The 19841-nt window shown below is 44.5% G+C and overlaps 1 protein-coding gene across 4 annotated transcripts in view; it reads right to left on the bottom strand.

Annotated features, from left to right (window-relative positions):
• The window catches only part of SFMBT2 (Scm like with four mbt domains 2), a 349877-nt gene that overhangs the window by 175508 nt on the left and 154528 nt on the right, over positions 1–19841 (bottom strand). For all 4 annotated transcript variants that reach the window (XM_063926815.1, XM_063926812.1, XM_063926813.1 and 1 more), the window contains exon 4: positions 2059–2299. In XM_063926815.1, coding sequence (XP_063782885.1) covers positions 2059–2299 — 241 coding nt within the window. The remainder of the gene's footprint in view (positions 1–2058; positions 2300–19841) is intronic.

Raw genomic sequence — 19841 nt, forward strand, 5'->3', positions numbered from 1 at the left:
CCCATATGCAGACTTGCACACTTATTGCAATAGCTGCCCCTATCTGTACACTAAGCCTGCTACTAGTTATCATCAGTGCGCACTATAGTAGAGCCAAAAGATACGTCAGGAAACAGGAATATTTATAATTACATCCAGCTCTGCATTGCTCGCAGTTGTGTTGACACACCCTCACTGAACTTAAACTATGTGAGAACACCCCCTTTGCAGCCCAGGTTCATCTCTTTAGTCATAGGTGCACTGGGGATGTATGATCCCGGCGGGTCAGCATACCCGGCAGGGGGCCAAGGGCTATTCCCATTAATGGGTGTCCACGACACCCATAGAGTGGGAATAGAACCTGTGGCGATTGCAGCAAGCCACCAAGCCCACAGCGTGGCGAGTGCAGCGAGCCCGCAATGGGCTTTATTGCGCTCAACCTCCTGCCGGTCTTCTGGCAGCCGGGATCCCGGCATCGGTATGCTGACCGCCGGGATCCTGACCACCGGGATTATGTTACACACTCGTGCACTGTACATGCAATTGCAATGTGTACGACTTAGTATCGACCATACTTGTGTATACTTGATTCTGGAGTAAGTGCCGTAACGAGACATTTTAGTGCTGTGTGCAAGAAACCGTATTGGCGCCCCCCACCCCCATATAGTAAATAGGGCCAGTGTGTGCCATAGGTGCGCACCCAAAAATATGGGGGGCATGCTTCATGGGGAAGGGACATAGCTACCTTTTACAAATTTACGGCAGGCAGAGCTCCCTTTTACACATTACGGCAGGTAGAGTCCCCTTTTACACAGTACAGCAGGTAGAGCCCCTTTTTATACATTACAGCAGCAGGGTCCCCCTGTTTACACATTACGGCAGGCAAAGTCCCCTTTTTTCACATAACAGTAGGCAGAGTCCCCCACGTTAGGCAGGCAGAGTCCTCCTTTTTATAAACATTACAGCAACAGAGTCCCCATTTTCACACATTACATCAGGCAGAGTCCCCCTTTTTACACATAACGGCAGGCAGAGTCTCCCATTTTTAAATATCAGGCATGCAGAATCCCCCTTTTTTTACACATTATATATATATACTCTTGGATTTATTTCTAAAGTGCTGATTCTGAGTTGAAAGCAAAGCAGAATAAGTAATTCTGCAGATGTAACATGTGCAGAGAGTGTTGGATCTGGGGGACGTGGCCAAACTCAGTTCTAAATTGCAGTGTAAAAATAAAGCTGTCCTGAATTTGTGAGCTACAAACAATCGCAGACAGTATTTATCCTGCATACAAAAATAATAAGGGGGGAAATCAATTAGGTGTGGTAATTTACAGTGTGGAAAAAGGTTGGTAGCTTTGGGCTTTAAGGCCAGGGGCTATTCAATTACAGTCCCTTTTTTTTTGCCCAGTAAATTACTTGCTAATGCATGTTAACCCATAGAATCTGAGATAAGTTCCAGGACCGATGGGTTAACACCTTTGCGGCACTCATGATCAGGTGGATTTAATGAGGATTTCTTTCCGAGCCAGAATATATCCTTGTTCACTGCAGCCTTTAGTAAATGACTAATCTAATTGAATTCCCCCATAAATGTATTTGCACCCCCTGTACTGAAATACGGTTTTGCCAACGTCAAAGTTAATTGTTTTTTAATTTGCTCTAAACTCAGAATCAGGCCCTAAATCTACATAAAAACCTGTTTACTTACATAAATCATGATGTTAATGTAAAAGGAAAGGATCTTAGCCTATATGAAACCACAGCAGTGCATTAGTCATCTGAATATTCTTACTGTTATGACTAAGGTGCAGTCCCTCTGTGTAGGTTTTTTGTCAGCATTTTCTAGCTTAAGCTATACTAAAGCAATTATTTGAACATTGAGAGCTATCATCTAGTATAAAGCAAGTCAAAATATGTTTATTTTCATAATTTACTGGATGTTGCCCATTTTGGGAGTTACAAAAAATGTTTCAATGAATATGATCCCAGGCCATACACTCATACACTGTAACAGATATATTTGTAAGGGTTTACAGCCAACAAAAAAGCTTCAATCAGTGATATTGTTGATCTTACCATCTGGTGGCATTAGGGCCTTGTTGTTTTGTGTACACCAACCAACAGGGTGTAGATCGGCAGTCATTACATCACACCAGAAGTCTGCCCTGCGATCTTCTCCATAGCCACAATATCGCAAGAGAAGTAACTGGCCACATGTGGTAATAATAGTGGCTACCCAATAAGTATCTGGATTATTCTTATTGGCCACTTCCAGTTTCATTCCAGGATGGAAGCTGCTCTGAAGACTGATTTCAACCTTGTGAAAAATAACAGAAATAGATGTATTGAAATGGTAGGCATGAGACGTATCCGTTGTTTGAGCACATACAACAAAAGATGTAAATCTCTTAATAGTTTACATTTAAAACAGATAATAAAGAGGTAAATGATGACTGAAACTTTGGATTAGAAATTTTTATAATCGGAATCACTGTGTTTTGGGGTTTTTTTGTGTTTATTTAAGGCATAAAATTACCCACAAGAACATAATAAAGTTACATAGTTTACCCATAACACCAAATTATTTTTTTTCATGTCATTTTAGATATATTATTACAATAAGTATATATTGTTCACAGTTAGAACAAATACTATGACAGTGTGACATGAAGATAAATGTCATCATCTGATCTGAAGGCCCATTAATATTTAATTGTCTAAAGGCATTTGACAACATTTATTCAGAAAATTGACTGTTCTACGAGAGATACAGTACAGTATTAACACAGACAATAGTTTATTACATGAGAATTAAGTTCTTTTTCTAAGATAAACCCAAACAGACCCTAATGCTATAAAATGTCTTTTTAAGTCACATGATTAACTGAGTGAAAAATGAAAGGGTTTTAATATTTTTTTTTCAATTAATAAGCTTGTTTGTGAGAATTGCCACAGTTGGTTATTGCATTTACAAACAAGAGCTTCATCGTGAAGATCAGAAAAAATTCAAAGGAAATCTGAGGAAAAATTGAAAATCACAAATCAAGGAAAGGATATGTTCACACTGAAAAAGATGATTAACCTGACTTGGATAAGTTCATCACAAAGAAATACAGAGAAAATGACATACTGTGTTGAACTTGTCTGAAACAGAAAAAACTAAGCATCCCTTGAGAGGCCTGAGGCAACACTGACATAGTTACAGCCTTTCCTTGCAGAACTGTAAGAAACTGTCCATGGAACAATAGTCCAGGAACATCCCTAATCTGCGTGTTATGAGAAGGTGACAAAAATAAAGTATTTGTTCAAGAAAACACTAGAGATGAGCGGGTTCGGTTTCTCTGAAACCGAACCCGCACGAACTTCATGTTTTTTTTACGGGTCCGAGCAGACTCGGATCCTCCCGCCTTGCTCGGTTAACCCGAGCGCGCCCGAACGTCATCATGACGCTGTCGGATTCTCGCGAGACTCGGATTCTATATAAGGAGCCGCGCGTCGCCGCCATTTTCACACGTGCATTGAGATTGATAGGGAGAGGACGTGGCTGGCGTCCTCTCCATTAGAAATTAGATTAGAAGAGAGAGAGAGATTGTGCAGAGTCAGACAGAGTTTACCACAGTGACCAGTGCAGTTGTTGTTAGTTAACTTTTATTTATTTTAATATAATATATCCGTTCTCTGCTATATCCGTTCTCTGCCTGAAAAAAAACGATACACAGCAGCAGCCAGTCACACAGTGTGACTCAGTCTGTGTGCACTCAGCTCAGCCCAGTGTGCTGCACATCAATGTATAAAAGGCAAAGCTTATAATAATTGTGGGGGAGACTGGGGAGCACTGCAGGTTGTTATAGCAGGAGCCCCCAGGAGTACATAATATTATATTAATTTAAAATTAAACAGTGCACACTTTTGCTGCAGGAGTGCCACTGCCAGTGTGACTAGTGGTGACCAGTGCCTGACCACCAGTATAGTAGTATATTGTTGTATGTATTGTATACTATCTCTTTATCAACCAGTCTATATTAGCAGCAGACACAGTACAGTGCGGTAGTTCACGGCTGTGGCTACCTCTGTGTCGGCAGTCGGAACTCGGCAGGCAGTCCGTCCATCCATAATTGTATTACAATATATACCACCTAACTGTGGTATTTTTTTTTCTTTCTTTATACCGTCGTCATAGTGTCATACTAGTTGTTACGAGTATACTACTATCTCTTTATCAACCAGTGTACAGTGCGGTAGTTCACGGCTGTGGCTACCTCTGTGTCGGCAGTCGGCAGGCAGTCCGTCCATCCATAATTGTATTATTATTATAATATATACCACCTAACCGTGGTTTTTTTTTCATTCTTTATACCGTCATAGTGTCATACTAGTTGTTACGAGTATACTACTATCTCTTTATCAACCAGTGTACAGTGCGGTAGTTCACGGCTGTGGCTACCTCTGTGTCGGCAGTCGGCAGGCAGTCCGTCCATCCATAATTGTATTATTATTATAATATATACCACCTAACCGTGGTTTTTTTTTCATTCTTTATACCGTCGTCATAGTGTCATACTAGTTGTTACGAGTATACTACTATCTCTTTATCAACCAGTGTACAGTGCGGTAGTTCACGGCTGTGGCTACCTCTGTGTCGGCAGTCGGCAGGCAGTCCGTCCATCCATAATTGTATTATTATTATAATATATACCACCTAACCGTGGTTTTTTTTTCATTCTTTATACCGTCGTCATAGTGTCATACTAGTTGTTACGAGTATACTACTATCTCTTTATCAACCAGTGTACAGTGCGGTAGTTCACGGCTGTGGCTACCTCTGTGTCGGCAGTCGGCAGGCAGTCCGTCCATCCATAATTGTATTATTATTATAATATATACCACCTAACTGTGGTATTTTTTTTTCTTTCTTTATACCGTCGTCATAGTGTCATACTAGTTGTTACGAGTATACTACTATCTCTTTATCAACCAGTGTACAGTGCGGTAGTTCACGGCTGTGGCTACCTCTGTGTCGGCAGTCGGCAGGCAGTCCGTCCATCCATAATTGTATTATTATTATAATATATACCACCTAACTGTGGTATTTTTTTTTCTTTCTTTATACCGTCGTCATAGTGTCATACTAGTTGTTACGAGTATACTACTATCTCTTTATCAACCAGTGTACAGTGCGGTAGTTCACGGCTGTGGCTACCTCTGTGTCGGCAGTCGGCAGGCAGTCCGTCCATCCATAATTGTATTATTATTATAATATATACCACCTAACCGTGGTTTTTTTTTCATTCTTTATACCGTCGTCATAGTGTCATACTAGTTGTTACGAGTATACTACTATCTCTTTATCAACCAGTGTACAGTGCGGTAGTTCACGGCTGTGGCTACCTCTGTGTCGGCAGTCGGCAGGCAGTCCGTCCATCCATAATTGTATTATTATTATAATATATACCACCTAACTGTGGTATTTTTTTTTCTTTCTTTATACCGTCGTCATAGTGTCATACTAGTTGTTACGAGTATACTACTATCTCTTTATCAACCAGTGTACAGTGCGGTAGTTCACGGCAGTGGCTACCTCTGTGTCGGCAGTCGGCAGGCAGTCCGTCCATCCATAATTGTATTATTATTATAATATATACCACCTAACCGTGGTTTTTTTTTCATTCTTTATACCGTCATAGTGTCATACTAGTTGTTACGAGTATACTACTATCTCTTTATCAACCAGTGTACAGTGCGGTAGTTCACGGCTGTGGCTACCTCTGTGTCGGCAGTCGGCAGGCAGTCCGTCCATCCATAATTGTATTATTATTATAATATATACCACCTAACTGTGGTATTTTTTTTTCTTTCTTTATACCGTCGTCATAGTGTCATACTAGTTGTTACGAGTATACTACTATCTCTTTATCAACCAGTGTACAGTGCGGTAGTTCACGGCTGTGGCTACCTCTGTGTCGGCAGTCGGCAGGCAGTCCGTCCATCCATAATTGTATTATTATTATAATATATACCACCTAACCGTGGTTTTTTTTTCATTCTTTATACCGTCATAGTGTCATACTAGTTGTTACGAGTATACTACTATCTCTTTATCAACCAGTGTACAGTGCGGTAGTTCACGGCTGTGGCTACCTCTGTGTCGGCACTCGGCAGGCAGTCCGTCCATCCATAATTGTATTATTATTATAATATATACCACCTAACCGTGGTTTTTTTTTCATTCTTTATACCGTCGTCATAGTGTCATACTAGTTGTTACGAGTATACTACTATCTCTTTATCAACCAGTGTACAGTGCGGTAGTTCACGGCTGTGGCTACCTCTGTGTCGGCAGTCGGCAGGCAGTCCGTCCATCCATAATTGTATTATTATTATAATATATACCACCTAACTGTGGTATTTTTTTTTCTTTCTTTATACCGTCGTCATAGTGTCATACTAGTTGTTACGAGTATACTACTATCTCTTTATCAACCAGTGTACAGTGCGGTAGTTCACGGCTGTGGCTACCTCTGTGTCGGCAGTCGGCAGGCAGTCCGTCCATCCATAATTGTATTATTATTATAATATATACCACCTAACCGTGGTTTTTTTTTTTCTTTCTTTATACCGTCGTCATAGTGTCATACTAGTTGTTATGAGTATACTACTATCTCTTTATCAACCAGTGTACAGTGCGGTAGTTCACGGCTGTGGCTACCTCTGTGTCGGCAGTCGGCAGGCAGTCCGTCCATCCATAATTGTATTATTATTATAATATATACCACCTAACTGTGGTATTTTTTTTCTTTCTTTATACCGTCGTCATAGTGTCATACTAGTTGTTACGAGTATACTACTATCTCTTTATCAACCAGTGTACAGTGCGGTAGTTCACGGCTGTGGCTACCTCTGTGTCGGCAGTCGGCAGGCAGTCCGTCCATCCATAATTGTATTATTATTATAATATATACCACCTAACTGTGGTATTTTTTTTTCTTTCTTTATACCGTCGTCATAGTGTCATACTAGTTGTTACGAGTATACTACTATCTCTTTATCAACCAGTGTACAGTGCGGTAGTTCACGGCTGTGGCTACCTCTGTGTCGGCAGTCGGCAGGCAGTCCGTCCATCCATAATTGTATTATTATTATAATATATACCACCTAACCGTGGTTTTTTTATACCACCTAACCGTGGCAGTCCGTCCATAATTGTATACTAGTATCCAATCCATCCATCTCCATTGTTTACATGAGGTGCCTTTTAGTTCTGCCTATAAAATATGGAGAACAAAAAAGTTGAGGTTCCAAAATTAGGGAAAGATCAAGATCCACTTCCACCTCGTGCTGAAGCTGCTGCCACTAGTCATGGCCGAGACGATGAAATGCCAGCAACGTCGTCTGCCAAGGCCGATGCCCAATGTCATAGTACAGAGCATGTCATATCCAAAACACCAAATATCAGAAAAAAAAGGACTCCAAAACCTAAAATAAAATTGTCGTCGGAGAAGCGTAAACTTGCCAATATGCCATTTACCACACGGAGTGGCAAGGAACGGCTGAGGCCCTGGCCTATGTTCATGGCTAGTGGTTCAGCTTCACATGAGGATGGAAGCACTCAGCCTCTCGCTAGAAAACTGAAAAGACTCAAGCTGGCAAAAGCACCGCAAAGAACTGAGCGTTCTTTGAAATCCCAAATCCACAAGGAGAGTCCAATTGTGTCGTTTGCGATGCCTGACCTTCCCAACACTGGACGTGAAGAGCATGCGCCTTCCACTATTTGCATGCCCCCTGCAAGTGCTGGAAGGAGCACCCGCAGTCCAGTTCCTGATAGTCAGATTGAAGATGTCAGTGTTGAAGTACACCAGGATGAGGAGGATATGGGTGTTGCTGGCGCTGGGGAGGAAATTGACCAGGAGGATTCTGATGGTGAGGTGGTTTGTTTAAGTCAGGCACCCGGGGAGACACCTGTTGTCCGTGGGAGGAATATGGCCGTTGACATGCCAGGTGAAAATACCAAAAAAATCAGCTCTTCGGTGTGGAGGTATTTCACCAGAAATGCGGACAACAGGTGTCAAGCCGTGTGTTCCCTTTGTCAAGCTGTAATAAGTAGGGGTAAGGACGTTAACCACCTCGGAACATCCTCCCTTATACGTCACCTGCAGCGCATTCATAATAAGTCAGTGACAAGTTCAAAAACTTTGGGTGACAGCGGAAGCAGTCCACTGACCAGTAAATCCCTTCCTCTTGTAACCAAGCTCACGCAAACCACCCCACCAACTCCCTCAGTGTCAATTTCCTCCTTCCCCAGGAATGCCAATAGTCCTGCAGGCCATGTCACTGGCAAGTCTGACGAGTCCTCTCCTGCCTGGGATTCCTCCGATGCATCCTTGCGTGTAACGCCTACTGCTGCTGGCGCTGCTGTTGTTGCCGCTGGGAGTCGATGGTCATCCCAGAGGGGAAGTCGTAAGCCCACTTGTACTACTTCCAGTAAGCAATTGACTGTTCAACAGTCCTTTGCGAGGAAGATGAAATATCACAGCAGTCATCCTACTGCAAAGCGGATAACTGAGTCCTTGACAACTATGTTGGTGTTAGACGTGCGTCCGGTATCCGCCGTTAGTTCACAGGGAACTAGACAATTTATTGAGGCAGTGTGCCCCCGTTACCAAATACCATCTAGGTTCCACTTCTCTAGGCAGGCGATACCGAGAATGTACACGGACGTCAGAAAAAGACTCACCAGTGTCCTAAAAAATGCAGTTGTACCCAATGTCCACTTAACCACGGACATGTGGACAAGTGGAGCAGGGCAGGGTCAGGACTATATGACTGTGACAGCCCACTGGGTAGATGTATGGACTCCCGCCGCAAGAACAGCAGCGGCGGCACCAGTAGCAGCATCTCGCAAACGCCAACTCTTTCCTAGGCAGGCTACGCTTTGTATCACCGCTTTCCAGAATACGCACACAGCTGAAAACCTCTTACGGCAACTGAGGAAGATCATCGCGGAATGGCTTACCCCAATTGGACTCTCCTGTGGATTTGTGGCATCGGACAACGCCAGCAATATTGTGTGTGCATTAAATATGGGCAAATTCCAGCACGTCCCATGTTTTGCACATACCTTGAATTTGGTGGTGCAGAATTTTTTAAAAAACGACAGGGGCGTGCAAGAGATGCTGTCGGTGGCCAGAAAAATTGCGGGACACTTTCGGCGTACAGGCACCACGTACAGAAGACTGGAGCACCACCAAAAACTACTGAACCTGCCCTGCCATCATCTGAAGCAAGAAGTGGTAACGAGGTGGAATTCAACCCTCTATATGCTTCAGAGGTTGGAGGAGCAGCAAAAGGCCATTCAAGCCTATACAATTGAGCACGATATAGGAGATGGAATGCACCTGTCTCAAGTGCAGTGGAGAATGATTTCAACGTTGTGCAAGGTTCTGATGCCCTTTGAACTTGCCACACGTGAAGTCAGTTCAGACACTGCCAGCCTGAGTCAGGTCATTCCCCTCATCAGGCTTTTGCAGAAGAAGCTGGAGGCATTGAAGAAGGAGCTAACACGGAGCGATTCCGCTAGGCATGTGGGACTTGTGGATGCAGCCCTTAATTCGCTTAACAAGGATTCACGGGTGGTCAATCTGTTGAAATCAGAGCACTACATTTTGGCCACCGTGCTCGATCCTAGATTTAAAGCCTACCTTGGATCTCTCTTTCCGGCAGACACAGGTCTGCTGGGGTTGAAAGACCTGCTGGTGACAAAATTGTCAAGTCAAGCGGAACGCGACCTGTCAACATCTCCTCCTTCACATTCTCCCGCAACTGGGGGTGCGAGGAAAAGGCTCAGAATTCCGAGCCCACCCGCTGGCGGTGATGCAGGGCAGTCTGGAGCGACTGCTGATGCTGACATCTGGTCCGGACTGAAGGACCTGACAACGATTACGGACATGTCGTCTACTGTCACTGCATATGATTCTCTCAACATTGATAGAATGGTGGAGGATTATATGAGTGACCGCATCCAAGTAGGCACGTCACACAGTCCGTACTTATACTGGCAGGAAAAAGAGGCAATTTGGAGGCCCTTGCACAAACTGGCTTTATTCTACCTAAGTTGCCCTCCCACAAGTGTGTACTCCGAAAGAGTGTTTAGTGCCGCCGCTCACCTTGTCAGCAATCGGCGTACGAGGTTACATCCAGAAAATGTGGAGAAGATGATGTTCATTAAAATGAATTATAATCAATTCCTCCGCGGAGACATTGACCAGCAGCAATTGCCTCCACAAAGTACACAGGGAGCTGAGATGGTGGATTCCAGTGGGGACGAATTGATAATCTGTGAGGAGGGGGATGTACACGGTGATATATCGGAGGGTGAAGATGAGGTGGACATCTTGCCTCTGTAGAGCCAGTTTGTGCAAGGAGAGATTAATTGCTTCTTTTTTGGGGGGGGTCCAAACCAACCCGTCATATCAGTCACAGTCGTGTGGCAGACCCTGTCACTGAAATGATGGGTTGGTTAAAGTGTGCATGTCCTGTTTTGTTTATACAACATAAGGGTGGGTGGGAGGGCCCAAGGATAATTCCATCTTGCACCTCTTTTTTCTTTTCTTTTTCTTTGCATCATGTGCTGATTGGGGAGGGTTTTTTGGAAGGGACATCCTGCGTGACACTGCAGTGCCACTCCTAGATGGGCCCGGTGTTTGTGTCGGCCACTAGGGTCGCTTATCTTTCTCACACAGTCAGCTACCTCATTGCGCCTCTTTTTTTCTTTGCGTCATGTGCTGTTTGGGGAGGGTTTTTTGGAAGGGACATCCTGCGTGACACTGCAGTGCCACTCCTAGATGGGCCCGGTGTTTGTGTCGGCCACTAGGGTCGCTTATCTTACTCACACAGCGACCTCGGTGCAAATTTTAGGACTAAAAATAATATTGTGAGGTGTGATGTGTTCAGAATAGGCTGAAAATGAGTGTAAATTATGTTTTTTGAGGTTAATAATACTTTGGGATCAAAATTACCCCCAAATTCTATGATTTAAGCTGTTTTTTAGGGTTTTTTGAAAAAAACACCCGAATCCAAAACACACCCGAATCCGACAAAAAAAATTCGGTGAGGTTTTGCCAAAACGCGGTCGAACCCAAAACACGGCCGCGGAACCGAACCCAAAACCAAAACACAAAACCCGAAAAATTTCAGGCGCTCATCTCTAGAAAACACACGTCAGATCTTGCCTATAGTTTGGCAGAAAGATCTCTTTTTAAATTGAAATAAAACAAACACAATATGCAGATTGTGTTGAGAAAAAGGCTGCTTACTATCAATCTATATGCTATCTCAATATGTAATATATATATATCAGGGATGTGCGGTGAGCTAACTGCCTCAGGAGGCACTGACCAGTACCAGAGCCAGATTTACACACAATATACAGTATGAGCCCAAGGGTTCATGTGGGCATTATACAAAGGCGCAGCAGTATATACTGCTGGACATTTGGTGAGTTTTGATCAGAGATGTGTGGAAAAGATAGGCAGGGGAAACAGAGCCTCATCTGTCAAATACTTTTTTTTTTTTATTATAAAAATGATTATAATAATAATAATAATAATAATAATAATAAGATATTTCTAATATATTCCTTGTAATTTTCATATACTTTATATAATCAAAACTCTGGCGTATACGCTCGTATGACAAATACAAAAGACTCTGCCTTACCTGCCTTACCCCACCACCAGAGCCGGATTAAGGGGGGGCCCAGGGGGTAAGTACCCTGGGCCCTCTTGTTTTAGTTGTCCCCTCGGCCGGAGCAGCTCTGCCCCAGCTCTGATGCTGTTGTCGTCTCCCCTTGCAGCTGGCGGCGGAGGCTGGAGATTACAGTATCAGTCCCAGCGCTGCCTGAGAGAAGGGGGGAGTGGAGGGAGGTGCCGCACACACTGCCATCGAGAGGATGAGGAGCGGATTTTAATAAGCCATGTCCGCCGCCAATCCCTGCCCCCTCCCCCCTTCCGCCTCACCCTCCTGTCATCAGCAGCAGCATTATTGTGCACCAGCCGGCATATACTGCTGTGTGTCGGCTGGTCTGTGGTGGTGCAGGAAGGTTGCTGCTGCTTAACAGCAGCAGCAGTCTCTTCTGCAAGTGGGGGGCAGGGGGGGAGCAATTATACTGATCGTGGCCCCCCTCTGGATTTGCCCCTGGCTGAGGGGCATGATAGCGCACCCCAAATATGTGACATTTTATGTTTCCCGCCATTTGCATCTTACGATTAGGCCACGCACCCGAACCTGTTCCTGATGCTGACATCTCTACATTCCTGGCTGGACAGCTAAATGGGACAAAACAAAGCAGCAGGCATGAGACTTACTGCATTCCTCCCCTGGCAGCATGAAACCCTCCCTCCCAGATTTCGTGAAATATGAAGGTGCGTGCATAGGCCCTTATTCAGTGATGGATGAAGCCGGTGCGATCGCATGTAGCGGCTGCGTCCATAGGTTCTGCACATGCGCTTCAGCCATAGTGCATGTGTGCGACCCTTCACCATGCGATTGCATCCCAGAAGGATGTGATTATATAGTGATTTACAGGTGACAGGCGTTTGGGGGCGGCAATGCGGCGTTGGGGGGAAGAGATCTGGCTGGTGTCATGGCTGTTTTTAAGGACGGCATATGACAATGACTGCGTCTCCTGCATATGGCAATATGGAGATAGGACCCCTGCCTACGCAACTAGGCTCCACAGGCAGGAGTCGATCTCTATTCGATGTGCTCGCAATTAAATTGCAAATGCATTGCGGGGCGACCCCACACATGCTGGGTGGCTTTGCCCTGTGCTGGGCGGCCCCCAGCATGTACGTAGATGGACACAGGTCTTGCTGCAAAAGCAAAATCTGCATCCATCTCTGAATAACCCCCATAATTCAGTATTAGGAATCAGTCTTGTTGTGGTGGAGCGAGAGGGGGGGGGGGGCCTCACATCGGGCACAGCAGTGTGGTAGTTGCTGGCAACATGGGGAGGGCCACCCTGTCTTAAGTGCAGGGATAATCTGTCCCTGCCCAGCACACTGGTGTGGACTGCATGACCGGTGGTCAGTATACTGATGCCGGCATCCCGGCAGCGGATTGCTGGTGGGAGGGTGGGCGGGGGAGATCCAGCGCAACAAGCCCCCTTGCGGGCTCGCCATGCTGCGGGCTCAGTGGCGACCTGAGATCACCACAGGTTCTATTCCCACTCTATGGGTATCGTGGACACCCACGAGTGGGAATAGTCCCTGTTGGTCGGCATGCCGACTGTAGCGATTGTGAGGGTGCGGGATGTAGGGGGAGGTAATGTGAACAGCGGTCTCCTGACTGCCGGCCACATAGCTACATCCCCACCACAGAGAGAGAGAGAGAGAGAGAGGGGTGCGGCACTCAGGCAATGAGTTTAAAATCGGCAAATGACTTTAAATCGGCAAATGCGGTGCCAAAATAACGTTTCAGTGTATGGACGACAGTGCATTGCACTGAAACGTTATTTTGGTACAGCATTTGCCGATTTGAAGTCATTTATTGCCTGAGCGCCGCACCTCCGTCTCCATGTACACAGCTTCTTTGTGAGGGCACCGGCACCAGGTATTTAAGTCACTGGGAATGCCAGACCATCGTATATCAAACATTTTCACTGCTGACACTGGAGAGATAGGATCACCACTGGTACACACACTTATGTGCCTCCTGATCCTCTGTGACATGTTTGACCAGTGATCATTATACAGGATTCACTGGTCTATGCTTCATATAAAAATCCTTTTTTGGCCAGTGAGATTGTCTAATCTTTGTCTGGCGACACTTATTCTGCTTAACTGCAGTTCTTCTGGTTGGTGGAAATTATAGGTACCTGCCTTATTAGACCTTTAGAGTATACTCCTGAGGAAGTCCTGTTAAAGGACGAAATGCGTAGGGTCAAAAGGTGATTTGGATACCCTGTTTACATTTGGGAGTCCGCATCACTGAGCTCACATCCTGGGGTGGTTGGTGGCACATGCTGAACATCTGTCCCGGTGTAATAATAGGTTCCTATAGAATACCTTATATAAACATACAATAAACATCAGACGTTTTATTAATTGTGGGCCTTGTTCCATTTTTTGGGTGTCTATGATCTTGGCGTGAGGGTATTTTTCAGGAAAAATATCCAACAGAGTACAACCAAGTAGTGATGTAAAACTTCAACGCTTCATCCCTGGCTTCAATCAAATCCTATAAAGAACATCTTGTGAACAATTGTTGGGAGATTTACCCTCTGAATTAATTATGGACTTTATTATGGACAATCACTCCTGACAATCTAGCGCCCTCCGGTTTCCATTTTGTCCACATTTTTGTTGTTCCCGCTAACAGGGGCTCTACCGTGAGGTGCGGCTGTTTGAAGCGCATGACAAGGGTTATTGTTGTTTATATATATATATATATATATATATATATATCTATATATCTATATATATATATATATATATAAACAAAGAAGGGGTACCCTTAGGCGCTAGGTGGAAAGAACCTAAGCTGCAGCTTATACGAACCCCCTGTTAGATGAGGCTCAAAAATACATAACAAACAATACAGGTCTAAGTGCGCTTATAGATAGTACTGTATATCACATCAAAACAAATGAAAAAATAATAATTCAATGTTAGTGTTTAATACATAAAAGCCATAATAACATAAAATATTTGTGAGCATATCAACACCTTTTTACAGAATGTATAAGCAATGCATACAAAACAATTTTTGTCATATATATATATAAATACAGTGGACAAAATTGTGGAAACCTTATACACAGTTAAAAACCTTATAACACTAATATATTTTACTATTACAGGTTGAGTATCCCATATCCAAAATGCTTGGGACCAGAAGTATTTTGGATATCGGATTATTCCGTATTTTGGAATAATTGAATACCATAATGAGATATCATGGGAATGGGACCCAAGTCTAAGAACAGAATGCATTCCGAGTTGTTCGCTCGTTATTTTTTTCTTGCAACGGAGCGATTAGTCGCTAATGCGCATGCGCAATGTCCGCAGTGCGACTGCGCCAAGTAAATTTGCTATGCAGTTAGGTATTTTACTCACGGCATTACGAGGTTTTTTCTTCGTTCTGGTGATCGTAATGTGATTGACAGGAAGTGGGTGTTTCTGGGCGGAAACTGGCCGTTTTATGGGTGTGTGTGAAAAAACGCTACCGTTTCTGGGAAAAACGCGGGAGTGGCTGGAGAAACGGAGGAGTGTCTGGGCGAACGCTGGGTGTGTTTGTGACGTCAAACCAGGAACGACACTGACTGAACTGATCGCAGATGCCGAGTAAGTCTGGAGCTACTCAGAAACTGCTAAGAAGTGTCTATTCGCAATTCTGCTAATCTTTCGTTCGCAATTTTGCTAAGCTAAGATTCACTCCCAGTAGGCGGCGGCTTAGCGTGTGCAAAGCTGCTAAAAGCAGCTTGCGAGCGAACAACTCAGAATGACCCCCTTAGTGCGTTAAACAAAGTTTGTGTACATACACACAATCCATTTATGTTTCACATACACCTTATACACACAGCCTGAAGGTAATTTAATACAATATTTGGAATCATTTTGTGCATTAAACAAAGTTTGTGTACATTGAGCCATCAGAAAACAAAGTTTTCACTATCTCAGTCTCACTCAAAAAATTCCGTATTTCGGAATATTCCGTATTTCGGAATATTTGGATATGGGATACTCAACCTGTATTCCAAAAAGCATGCATCATTACAATGGCAATTTACTTTAGAACATAATACAACACAATACAATGAACTTTATTTAAAAAAAATTACGTTTTGAAAACAGTTATAGGTACTGAACTGTGGGAAAGTACATTTCTTAGTTTCGCACAATGGGGGTCATTCAGACCTGATCGCTGCTGTGTGTTTTCACACAGCAGTGATCGGGTCTGAAGTGCACATGCACCGACGCTGCAGTGCGCCGGCACCACAGTACACCAGCGCATACCAGACAGCCGACGGCATTTGGCCGCCATTTAGCGGGCGCGGTTCGGGCAACTCAGGCGTGCTCGGACCATTGGGGGAGAGGGCCGCAGTGCTGCATGACGTCACACACAGCCGCTGCGACCTGGGCAGCGGCAAGTAGTTCCATGCTAGCGCGCAGGAGCTGCGCTTGCTGGGTGCTATTCCTGCAGTACAAAAGCATCGCCGCTGTGCAATGCTTTTTGTACTTGTGCAACGGAGCAGGGACTGACATGCGGGGTGGCCTAGCCCTGTGCTGGGCGTCCCCCTGCACGTCAGTGTGACTGATCGTACATGTGCTAAATTTAGCACATCTATTATCAACTCTGAATCACCCCCAATACTCATTAGACTTCGTTGGGAAGCCTTTTGCTGCAATTACATACCTCCCAACATTGGTGGACAGTGGGTCAGGACCTTTGACGTGCCGAAAGCACGCCCGTGTCAGAAAAGGGGCGGAGTCTCGTGTCACTCACATTTCCATTACTGTGGGGGGGTGCCTAGCACTCTCCATTATGCTGGGCTGTGCCCAGGCTCTCTCTACACTGTGAATAGATGCTGTGCGCATGTGCACAGCGTCTATTCATCCGCTGCTTACCCACTACTCTGCATAGTTTGTGCTCCACCTAGCTGCTGCCCTCTCCCAACTGCAGGACACTGATGTATTTGTTGCTATTTAAAGTGCCACTGATCACATACATTTGTCCCACACCTTTTGCTGTCATACATCCCCATAGTATAGCACTAACTGGATGCTTCACAGTAGGTGTTGTGCACTCAGGCAGCAAATTTTCTGCAATTCTTCAGCGGACTTATTTCATGCCATCACTACCAAATTCGGATATTCTGGTTTTGTCACTCCAGATGACACTGTTCCATTGTTCTTCTGACCAATTAATATGGTTTTTAGCCCATTCTAATCTTTTCTGTTTTTGTTTGAGAAATAAAAGCGACTTTCTCCTTGGAATTCTAGCGTTTAATCAAAATATTGAAGTCTGTGTCACACAGTCCTGGCACTGGTGTTTACACCACATTCATGTAAATCAGTTTCAGTTGCCTCAAACTATTTTTTTTCTGTCTCTCTCAACCACAGTTTATCAGTCTTCTATCACAGCATGGTGTTGTGGATCTTTTCCTACCTTTACCAGTTTGGTTTTGAATGGTCTGAGTCTGTTTATATTTATTCCACTGTTTCCAAATTCCTCCTTTGGTTATGTTGCCACCAACTTTTCTTAGAATTGCTATGAAAGTATTACCTTCTTCGTGTAAAGTCATTATTTTGTATCTCTTTCTAGGAGACCAGTCAACTAACTATCTTTACTTTGCTTACTTCAGGAAATGAAAGTTAAAAAAATGCTTAAATAACAGCGACCAACTTGGTGATAATCAAACAACTAAATAAGATGCTTTACTATCAATTCTGGTAACAACAAATGTGAGCTTTACTCATGCTAACACCTTATTGGATTCATTTTGTGGCATTACACCACCTGATTGGCTCTCAGTACAATCACTCTTACTGGTCAGTTTTGAGTTGAAGAAATCCCCTCTTTTTACAGATAAAGGGGTATATGCAATTGCGGCCGAATTCCCGAAATTGTCGAAAAACGGGACATTTTCGCCAACAAAAAAAAAAAATCGACAATGCAATTCAGTACTTTCCGTCAAAAAAACGGACTTTCCAAATTCGACTTTTTGAAATTCGACATTTGTCAAATTCGACATTTCTGCAATGGTACAAATGCGGCAATTCGCCAAAAGTATATTCAATTGAAGTTTGGAAATTCGACAACAGTGCTTTTAGACAGTAAATTCGTCATTTTCAATCCGCCACACTTTGGTGGCGGAATCTAATAAAAAAATTTAAAAACATGTTTTTTTTTGTGTTTTTTTTATTGGTAATAGCATATCTATTTATATTAGAAGGCATTAGGTACTTGGTCTGTCTATTTTGGAGGCACAAGTATTATTTATATATTTAAAAAAAAAATATATATATATATATATATTTTAAATGGAATGGTAAAAATCAGAAAAAAAATGGCGTGGGGTCCCCCCTCCTAAGCATAACCAGCCGGTCCTTGTTCTAAAAATCCGGGGGGGGGGGAAATGACAGGGGATCCCCCGTATTTTTAAAACCAGCACCGGGCTCTGCGCCTGGTGCTAGTGCAAAAAATAAGGGGGACAAAAAGAGTAGGGGTCCCCCGTATTTTTTACACCAGCATCGGGCTCCACTAGCTGGACAGATAATGCCACAGCCGGGGGTCACTTTTATACAGCGCCCTGCGGCCGTGGCATTAAATATCCAACTAGTCACCCCTGGCCGGGGTACCCTGGGGGAGTGTGGACCCCTTCAATCAAGGGGTTCCCCCCCCCAGCCACCCAAGGGCCAGGGGTGAAGCCCGAGGCTGTCCCCCCCATCCAAGGGCTGCGGATGGGGGGCTGATAGCCTTGAGAAAATTGAAGGAATAGTTTTTTCCAGTAGTACTACAAGTCCCAGCAAGGCTCCCCCGCAAGCTGGTACTTGGAGAACCACAAGTACCAGCATGCAGGAGAAAAATGGGCCCGCTGGTACCTGTAGTTCTACAGTAAAAAAAATACCCAAATAAAAACAGGACACGCACACCGTGATAGTAAAACTTTATTTCACACATGTCGACACATACATACTTACCTATGTTCACACGCCGACCTCTGTCCACTTGTCCAAGTAGAATCCACGTGTACCTGTGAATAAAATTATACTCACCTGATCCAGTGTCCAGATTATAATCCATGCACTTGGCAAAAAAAAAAAATGAACACCCGGACCAAACGGACTGAAAAGGGGCCCATGTTTACACATGGGACCCCTTTCCCCGAATGCAGAGACCCCCCCGTGACTGCTGTCACAGAAAGGTCTCTTCAGCCAATCAGCGAGCGCAACGTCCTGGCACTCTGCTGATTGGCTATGCGCGTCTGAGCTGTCAGACAGCGCATCGCAAAGCCTCTCCATTATATTCAATGGTGGAAACTTTGCGGTCAGCGGTGAGGTCACCCGCGGTCAGCGGCTAACCGCGGGTAACCCCACCGCTGACGGCAAAGTTACCACCATTGAAACTAATGGAGGGAGCTGTGCGATGCGCTGTCTGCCAGCAGACGCGCATCCAGCCAATCAGGTGAGTGCCACGAAGTGGCGCTTCCTGATTGGGCGAAAGGACCTTTCTGTGACAGCAGTCATGTGGGGTCCCATGTGTAAACATGGGACCCCTTTCAGTCCGTTTGGTCTGGGTGTTGTTTTTTTTTTTTTTTTTGCCAAGTACGTGGATTATAATCTGGACACTGGATCAGGTGAGTATAATTTTATTCACAGGTACACGTGGATTCTACTTGGACAAGTGGACAGAGGTCGGCGTGTGAACATAGGTAAGTATGTATGTGTCGACATGTGTGGAATAAAGTTTTACTATCACAGTGTCTATGTCCTGTTTTTATTTGGGTATTTTTTTTCCTGTAGAACTACAGGTACCAGCGGGCCCATTTTTCTCCCGCATGCTGGTACTTGTGGTTCTCCAAGTACCAGCTTGCGGGGGAGGCTTGCTGGGACTTGTAGTACTACTGGAAAAAACAATATTCTTTCAATTTTCTCAAGGCTATCAGCCCCCCATCCGCAGCCCTTGGATGGGGGGGACAGCCTCGGGCTTCACCCCTGGCCCTTGGGTGGCTGGGGGGGGGACCCCTTGATTGAAGGGGTCCCCACTCCCCCAGGGTACCCCGGCCAGGGGTGACTAGTTGGATATTTAATGCCACGGCCGCAGGGCGCTGTATAAAAGTGACCCCCCGACTGTGGCATTAT

Source organism: Pseudophryne corroboree, chromosome 6 (genome assembly GCF_028390025.1).
Source record: "Pseudophryne corroboree isolate aPseCor3 chromosome 6, aPseCor3.hap2, whole genome shotgun sequence".
Lineage (NCBI taxonomy): Eukaryota > Metazoa > Chordata > Amphibia > Anura > Myobatrachidae > Pseudophryne > Pseudophryne corroboree.